At 37.2% G+C, this 8,545-nt stretch overlaps 1 protein-coding gene across 1 annotated transcript; it reads left to right on the top strand.

Annotated features, from left to right (window-relative positions):
* Positions 1–4,468: 4,468 nt before the first annotated feature.
* On the top strand, positions 4,469–8,221 carry LOC106175415 (carbohydrate sulfotransferase 11). Its single transcript, XM_013557402.2, has 3 exons — positions 4,469–5,074; positions 5,576–5,682; positions 5,984–8,221. Exons 1-3 carry the CDS (start codon positions 4,933–4,935, stop codon positions 6,941–6,943), a joined length of 1,209 nt encoding a protein of 402 aa, XP_013412856.2. The 5' UTR covers positions 4,469–4,932; the 3' UTR covers positions 6,944–8,221.
* The last annotated feature ends 324 nt before the right edge of the window (positions 8,222–8,545 follow it).

Genomic DNA, 8,545 nt, shown 5'->3' with positions numbered 1-8,545 from the left:
GGCAAATGGCGCCATTTGGTACTGTTTAGAACTATGATTAAAGGGATAATAACTCTTCGTTTTGGCCAAAAAAGAATTTTCCTGGAGTAAACAACAATTTTCCCATACTAACCAATGGTTAATAACTCATTTTTACATTCAAAGTTAGTTCCTTGTTTTTTTCTAAAAAGTTTGGTTTTTTGTTAAAATCTCTTAAGAGATTATAACAGAGTATAGCCATCAATGGAGGTCACGTGATCTGAAGACAAGCTCAGATATCAGAATAATAGCTAAAGCTGCCGTTTTTGTGGTAAAACAGATTATATTATATTTCTATGAGTTGTGTACAACGTTTTTATTGTGAAATATAGATATCATACGAAGAGTTATTATCCCTTTAAGATTTTGGAATTTTTTTTTTAAATCAGAAATCGAAGGGGGGGACCAGGACCTCCCCTGCTGTTCTTTATGATAAGGCATGCATGTAAAATCGATTTTAAATATTTCCTTGAAAAAATATAAGCACCTCATTTCGACCGATATTGACCAGTTGTGATTGACCGGCACGTGACTGCTTTTGACCAATCGGTGAGAGTTAAAATTCGTGACCATGTACATATATAGTAAACACTTTTGGAACTTTTAGAGCACAAACTCAATTCGCTGCTTTGTAGGGTATATTAAATGTACACACTTTCTGTGGACTGAATGCGATTTTCAGTATTACCAATGTTAATGAGATCTAATGAATATAGGTATCATCATCATCATCAGTGCTCTTCGCCCCGTCTGGTATGCCTATGTAAAAATGTGTTCTTTAAAAAAATCAGATCTCATAGAAGATATGTGAATAGAGAAGTGTGTAGTCAAGTTTGTCGCTACCAATTATTACTGACTAACATGTCAGCTGTACTACTGCATTGTGTAATATGCAGTAATTTAATTGGGTACTGCTCCTCCTGGCTGGTAAAGCCTGGCTCCGGCGAAGCATGGTTCTGTCAAAAAAGTATCCATGTGTCGGCAACTACTAAATATAAACTTTGAAATTTTGCATGCAAGCGGTCAGTTCTGAAATGCGTAGTTAAGCAGTGTTTTACAAAATTGTTTATCTGTGTCAGAATGGCGCGAAAAAGACAGACATTGCCAGACAGATTATTGTGTCACACGAAACAGTCCGCACAGTTTTGTAGAGTTATGCCCAGACTTATGTACCTACACAGAGGTCACAGTGCATCGAAACCTTCCGCCAGGGTACAGGTCTCACTGTCCTTCCGGATATGCTGCTGCAACTAAACAATTAACACCCAGTCCCTTCAGAATGAGGGGCAAATTGTCACCAGAACGCGTTTTCAAGGCCCTTAGGGAACAAAAAAACTGGTTTTAGCCGGTTAGAATACCAGACGACCTCTGAGGAAGCCACTGTAAACAGCAAAACTTCGTCGTCCGTTTCTCTAGTGAATTGGGGACCATGGCCATTTCTGGGTAAAACACTGAAACTGGCTTTCTTTACTGAGGTCAGTTTTCACCTGTACCGCTCAACTAGACAAAACAGAATTTACAGACATCCTAAAGAGGCCTACGACGAAGCGTGTACCACGTCTAAAGTGACTAGGGTCATTGCCACCGTCAGCATTTGCATTGGATACCACATTGGTGCCAAAACACCAATGGTAGTCATCGATGAAAACCTGAACCACATCAAATAAAGGAATAATCTGCTGGGAACCACTTGACTATCATTTGATAGGTGGCACCATTTTTATGTTGCACTATGAGATTGCCGGTTCACACACAGTACTTTTAATAGCAGATAACTTATAGAACCAAGTGAATTAACAACTACCTTGGTCATCAAAATCGACATATTTGAACCACATAGACAGTATGTTGGTAGGCCATTACTCGTCGAATCAACGGCCTACATGTCTTACAACAAAACTGATCCAAATTGGACACGTTTTGACCGATGACTGAAATGTTATTCCAGGTTAAACTCTAAATACCTATTCCAAAGAATGCCTTGCTGCTTGAGAGCCCTGGTAGCAGCCGGATAAGTTCAGTCGTACCAGCGACACTGACATGAGGATCCTTTGTGGGGTGCCTGTAACTTTTTTATAGATCATAATTTGGAAAATATGGAGACCCAAAATATCGCGTTTAATGGTTGTCGTGTGACTTAGAATAGACGATGTATTTTTGTGTGTTTAACTCGCGAATTCAGTTAATGAACTGATGTCACAATCACTTCAAAGAGATTATTAAAAGTTACATTTTTTTACATTTACTTCTTCAGTGTGCTGCTTGCTCTGAATTATTATTATTATTACCTTAACTATCCTCAAACCTTTCAATGTATAGGCCTACATGTTCCTTAGTGTAGTTCACATCGTTATCATTATCATTTTGTGACCTTTCAATGTATATAATTTTCATGGTGATGCTTATAATCTCCGTATCAAGTGTGATGTACATACATTTTTCATGGTGCTTATAGCTTTGTTATTGTTTTCATCATCCTTCAATGTACATAATTTTAAGGTGTTCCTGTGTTATTGTTATTATTATTATAAATTGTAAATACTTTGGTGTTTATAATGTCCACAGATATGCTTACAAGATTATTATAAATCTCTAGGGTCAAAGCTTGCCTCAGCTAATGCAATACTGTCAATACTGCTGGGTGTCGGTTTCTTCTGTACGATGCTCTCCCCCAATTCGCCCCAAAGTTCATATCAGGGTTTATTGCTGGTTGGATCATGTTTTCGTCCATATAATATAAATGAGGGCTAACATCATCGTGCTGCAACCGAAAGTTGCACTGGAATATTGTACGTGCAAATTGGATCAAAGGATTTTGTAACATATCCCTGTACACCGCGGCACTGACGCTTTCATCCAGAGGAACCTGTTGGCTGGCACAAAAGAAGAAAAACAGCTCATACGTGAATAGAAACACCTTCAGTGGCCTCCATTTCTTGTACAGTCGTTGTAACATCTGTTCTCTAGTACATCACATGGTAGATTGACAATGGCAGATTTAGTGCAGGTTCTTCTGGCAATGTTGATGATGATACAGTCAGTTCGGTCGTTGGTGGCACGGGGTTGATCTGTCAGTGGATACAGCACAGATCACAGCTCTCCTCTGAAGTACTCTAAGAACAGTTCGCCTTGAAATGCGATATCAATTGACAAAAATCCCATTTCTAGCCAAGCTAGCAACGTCTATACGCATAATTACACTAATATTCTTATGTTATCTTCGGAGCTGACATCCCTTGACATATGTGCCCATATTTGTTTAGGGTATAAATGTAAAATGGTTTTTGATTGCTGTGTGGGATAATGAAGCCAAAACATCAACATAAAATACATATAATATAATAAAAAAACAAGATTGGCAATGGCAGACCCCCCCCCCCAGACAATCCCCCCCCCCAGGACATTTCTCCCCCGGACGATTCCCCCTAAGAAATATCTATTTATACTCAAATATAATGTAAAAAGTGTAAAGTTTAAAACATTTCATCCATTTTATTAATATTTTTAGTGTGATACTACAACTTCATCATGAAACAAATTATTTTATAACAAATTCCTTTTTCATTTAGTACTAGTACAGAAAGTTTTATTAAACATCTAATCAAAGTATAACCACCTATCCTTCAGGTAAAGTTTGGGTAAACAGATAAACAGGTAAACAGATATTTTATGAATATTTTATTTTGGTGGGTAGTGAGTAGGTGGGTAGTGGTCAAGCAATAAAAAGTGACAAATAATCAAAGGGATACCTGGATAAGCGAGAAAATCTGTTTACCCCACCTCTCCCTAGAGATGCACCTTGATTCAAGACTTAATCAAGGGGGGAAAGTAATAAAGCAATTTTAATTTAACTTTTAAAAAAGTAACAGTTAATTTATCAAAGGGTCACCTGGATGAGTGACATCATCTGTTTACCCTACCTTAAATAGAGATGTACTTTGATCAGAATTTTAATAAAATGTTCTGTACTTCTATCTCTAAAATTTTCTGTACTTGTACTACATGAAAATAATTTGTTTAATTTAATGAATATTATCTATCCTCGAGTTGCATCATCAAACTGAGAAATATTCATAAAATGGATGAAAAGATTTGAACTTTGTACTCTTTACTTTATATTTTGTATATAAATATATATATATTCTTCGGGGGGAATCGTCCGGGGGGAATTGTCCTGGGGGGGGGGGGAATTGTCCGGGGGAGGGGGGGGGATTGTCTGATACCAATTTTCGAAGGTGTGACAACCATTTTAGCAAAAAATGTAAGTTGATAGAAGACAGAAAAATTCAAAGAGGTGTGCAGTGCATTAGCCTTACATACACGTAATATTAAACACGTCATTCATCTATCATAGTTACCATTTACATTGTTTTTCTTAAACGTGTAAATTATAAATGTATATACGGGACTGAGGTGGTAAAAATAAATCCGGGACACACTATGGGTTTGATGCTGAGCTATACCTGACGCAGCTTGAATCTCGCCTCCTTGTTCCACTTTGTTATGTTTTTCGCCCTCGGAATTGTAAGGTAAATCTAAAACATGTTTTGACGTACAAATGAGCATATCTTGCAGTTATAACCTCGCAAAACCGGTAGCTGAGCTTGGACCTGTTAGTGCACAGGATACATTAAGCACGTTCATGTTATGTTTGACCTAGCGGATGGTTGCCCTTGTCATAATTTCATTTCGCAGGTGAAATGCGTTGCATCAGGCCTTGACATCAATGTGCAGAACGAACTGAATCACGGAAGGAGCACTATTGTTGCTGACTGCGGTTGGGGAATATTCAATCCTTTTGCATTTCAAGGATGTGGAAACAACACATTTTGTTCCAGGCAGTTTGTTCCAGCTCCGTTGTCGCAGTTAAAGTAACAGGACACCGTACGATGTTATAACTTTTTACTAGCCTACATGTATCTCACCGATATCATGGCTTCTCCAAAGATATACTTAAAATGTTGCATGTGTACTTTATTGCGTCACTGGAAGATGGTAACTGTGTTAACTCTGTACGTCGTGGCTCACTACTTTCTTTTTAGGACAGATACCACAGGTAATGGACTGACTTAATTTGATATGTTTAAGAATGTATGGGGCAATATATTACCAGTGTATCTGACAACATGGAGAGTTTTCGCAAGGGATATACGCAGATATGTATGTAAAAAAGGAAAGATTGGTAAAGGTTCCCTTTTGTCAGTAGTTCGAATTATCCGGTGAGTTTTAACTACAAAAAAGGCCAATTATCCCTCGCTGTCTTATTTCCATGATGTACATGTATATTCAATTACGTTTATATGAACATTCAATCATGCTTTTAGTTACATAGTGTGATAGGCTAAGAATATAGATGACATTTAGCCGAAGCTGGCTATTTGCAGACGTAATCGTAACAGCAGCAGTTACTACATGTATATTTATTAACTAATACGTACAGATAGGGGTCGATTTATATGATACCGTAAGAGTGAAGAAGTCAATAATTGTTTTCCCAAAAATTTTAATCAATATGGTCCCAACTTCTCTTGCACAATTTTGAATTGCTTTGTTTCAGTGAACGATGGTATGCGGTCTGTTTCCGATGTGTTTGTGACTGCAGCTATAAGCCGAGAAAACGTGTCAGGAATGAACGGCGCCACACCTGCCACTGTGGCTGGTGGAGTAAGTTAAATGAGAGATATCTTACTTTATCACATGAGGTGTCTAATCTGTCATACATGTAGTTTGGTTAGAGAAGGAAAATGGCTATTGCATTATATCGCAATCATTTCACCTCGCGGGCGCTAGTCAAAGAATAAAAATGAACATCCTTCGTTCCTCCATTCATACAGGTACGGTACATTCGGTGTTACACACCTATACATGTGAGTAAATCTATCAATATATTGAGTTAAGTGTAAACATTCATTTATGTTCATCTCTTTCCTCTCATTTATTGAAATTCATCTCCTTTTTTCTTCAGTTGACGATGAGTAGCGTTCCAATACAATGGAGAGAAAAAATCAAACTGAGACGCCAACATGTTAAAGACGTTTGTCGGAAGTTCAATCTTACTCATAACTTAGACGGTAAAGAACTCAACTTTTTGGGTCACATTGCTGCCTCGTTGGGTAACCTACTGGTGGTAGAAAAAGCAAAGTTTGCCTTTTGCTACGTTCCCAAAATTGCCAATACGAACTGGAAGCGCACGTTGCTTGCACTAGCGGGTGCACTTAATACGTACGATATCAGGAAAGTGAGGGCGAGGGATGTCCATTATGAACTTGCAGCGAAATACATAAAGCCATTGAATCAATATTCAGTGGACGACAGAAAACATATTTTGGAAACTTACAAAAAGGCTATGTTTTTTAGAAATCCTCTTGAGCGTTTGCTCTCGGTATTTAGAAACAAGATTGAAAACAAGCCGTATGAACACCCCGAAATATTGTCACTTGTGGGGAACTACGTCATGTCGCGCTTTAGGGGTGTAAAATCTGGATTCCCAATAAAGATAGAACGCCAGAAAGAAAAAATACTCGGTCAGATGCCATCAGGGAAAACATTCGAAGCCGACCTGAAAAATATTCCAGATTTATTTCCAAGTATAGACATAACATTCGATGAATTTTTGCGTTACGTTACTGAACATCCGGGTAAGTATAATACACATTGGGCACCTCCGTTTACCACGTGCTTTCCTTGTCAAATAGACTATGACGTCATTGGGAGCTTTGATACTATGTCTGAGGACGCCGAGAATATATTAAAAATTTTGAATGCCGATCCTGCGCTAAAATTCCCACCAGAAGATGCAGGGAAGATACGAACAGTTTCTGTAATGCGGGACTACTATCATAACATCTCAAAGTCTACAATAGCTCAATTACAGCAGCAATATCGTATAGATATTGAAATGTCTAATTTTGCCGATATCAAGTAAATCACCAAGGCAATATGTTGCAAATTACATTCATCTGACCCAGGAAAACGTTCACAAAATGTGGTGCGTTCAATTAGAGTTTTACTCATATCGCATTATGTATGCATTTCACAACTCGCAAGCAAAGGCGATACGATCATTAATGCATGCGAATTGTAACTGTATAGCAGGTGGTAGGATCATTAGTCGGCACGAGGTTTGTAACGATTCAATAATTAAAACCGGCTATTATGTTAAAAGCAATGCATGATAATTATTTGTGAGGAATTCTTCGCGAAAATGGCGTTATCGTTGATGCTTGAGTTTAAAGGGATAATAACTCTTCGTATGAGATCTATATTTCGTAATAAAAACATAGTAAACAACTCATAGAAATATAATATATTCTGTTTAATATAAACGGCAGTTAAAGCTGTTATTCTGATATCTGAGCTTGTCATCGGACCACGTGACCTCCATAGATGGCTATACTCCATATATGGCTAAAAATAATTTAGAAAAAAACCAGAGACTAACTTTGAATGTTGGTAAGTATGGGAAAATTGTTCTTTACTCCAGGAAAATTCATTTTTTGGCCAAAACGAAGAGTTATTATCTCTTTAAGATAGGCCATCAGCAAGATCTATACGTTTTCTTAATTATTTTCAATTATTTAAAGACTAGTGACAATGTAAAAAATCAGTCATGACTGTTTCGGTCAACCTGAAGCAGGGACAATTAACCACTACTTTTGGGTAAGACCTTATCCAATTTTCATAATAATATACTGTCAGTATTCACCAAATTTGGTCCGAATTTAACACATAAAGAAGTTTAATGACAAACAAGAAATATTGTTCTGAGCAATTACACAAATTTCCTCCCATTTGTTTTGTTATTTTGTGTATTTGTATTTTTCACAATACAAAATTATTTTCTAAGTTTTATTCCGTGAATTTCAAGTATTTGACGCCGTACACGTTGTATCGGAACGAGCCAAATAGACTATGTGGAAAACACTGAGAAAATACCTTATTTGATAAAAATCAATATAGGTATATATATATTTCTATAGAATTCCACAATTTGGCGGCCATTTTGGATTTTTTGACCAAACGGTAAAATTTTTCAGTGGGCTACGGCTCTTATTTGATTTAGTATGTCAAAAGATACCCACACGCAAAATTTGGTGCTTTTATCCGCTGTGTCACGATTTGGCCATTTTTTTGCCCTAAGACACCAGACTAAAATATGTTGCAAAAGAATCGTTTTCATTCAATATCAGTAACTTTCAAAATAAAATCATCACCAAGGCCCACTTGTTGTCGAGTGCTTCCTTTTCCTCAGAATATAAACTGAGATGGAATAGAACACAATATTACATTTCAAGGACGCATTCATTTTACGGCGAATGTTCGATGGCATACTGAATTATAGATGCTGGGTATCACCACAACTATACATTGGCAGAGAAACATGTGGGCACGCGATTATGTGACGCACTTTACTATTTAGATTACACACGTTTTGATAATGTAAAGAAGTGAAATATAAAACTCATGTACAGATGCGGCAACTGTCTCAAGAATTATTGTGTACAGTACCTTAATGATTACTTCATTG

The sequence above is a fragment of the Lingula anatina genome, chromosome 6, assembly GCF_051362555.1.
Source record: "Lingula anatina isolate TDL-2025a chromosome 6, LinAna3.0, whole genome shotgun sequence".
Classification (NCBI taxonomy): Eukaryota; Metazoa; Brachiopoda; class Lingulata; order Lingulida; family Lingulidae; genus Lingula; species Lingula anatina.
This window is presented reverse-complemented; position numbering and strand designations above follow the sequence as displayed.

Coding starts and splice junctions, on each gene's coding strand:
- LOC106175415 (XM_013557402.2), top strand. CDS start 4,933: ATGTATCTCACCGATATCATGGCTTCTCCAAAGATATACTTAAAATGT. Junction 5,075..5,575: donor TTTTAGGACAGATACCACAG/GTAATGGACTGA, acceptor GCTTTGTTTCAG/TGAACGATGGTATGCGGTCT. Junction 5,683..5,983: donor CTGCCACTGTGGCTGGTGGA/GTAAGTTAAATG, acceptor TTTTTTCTTCAG/TTGACGATGAGTAGCGTTCC.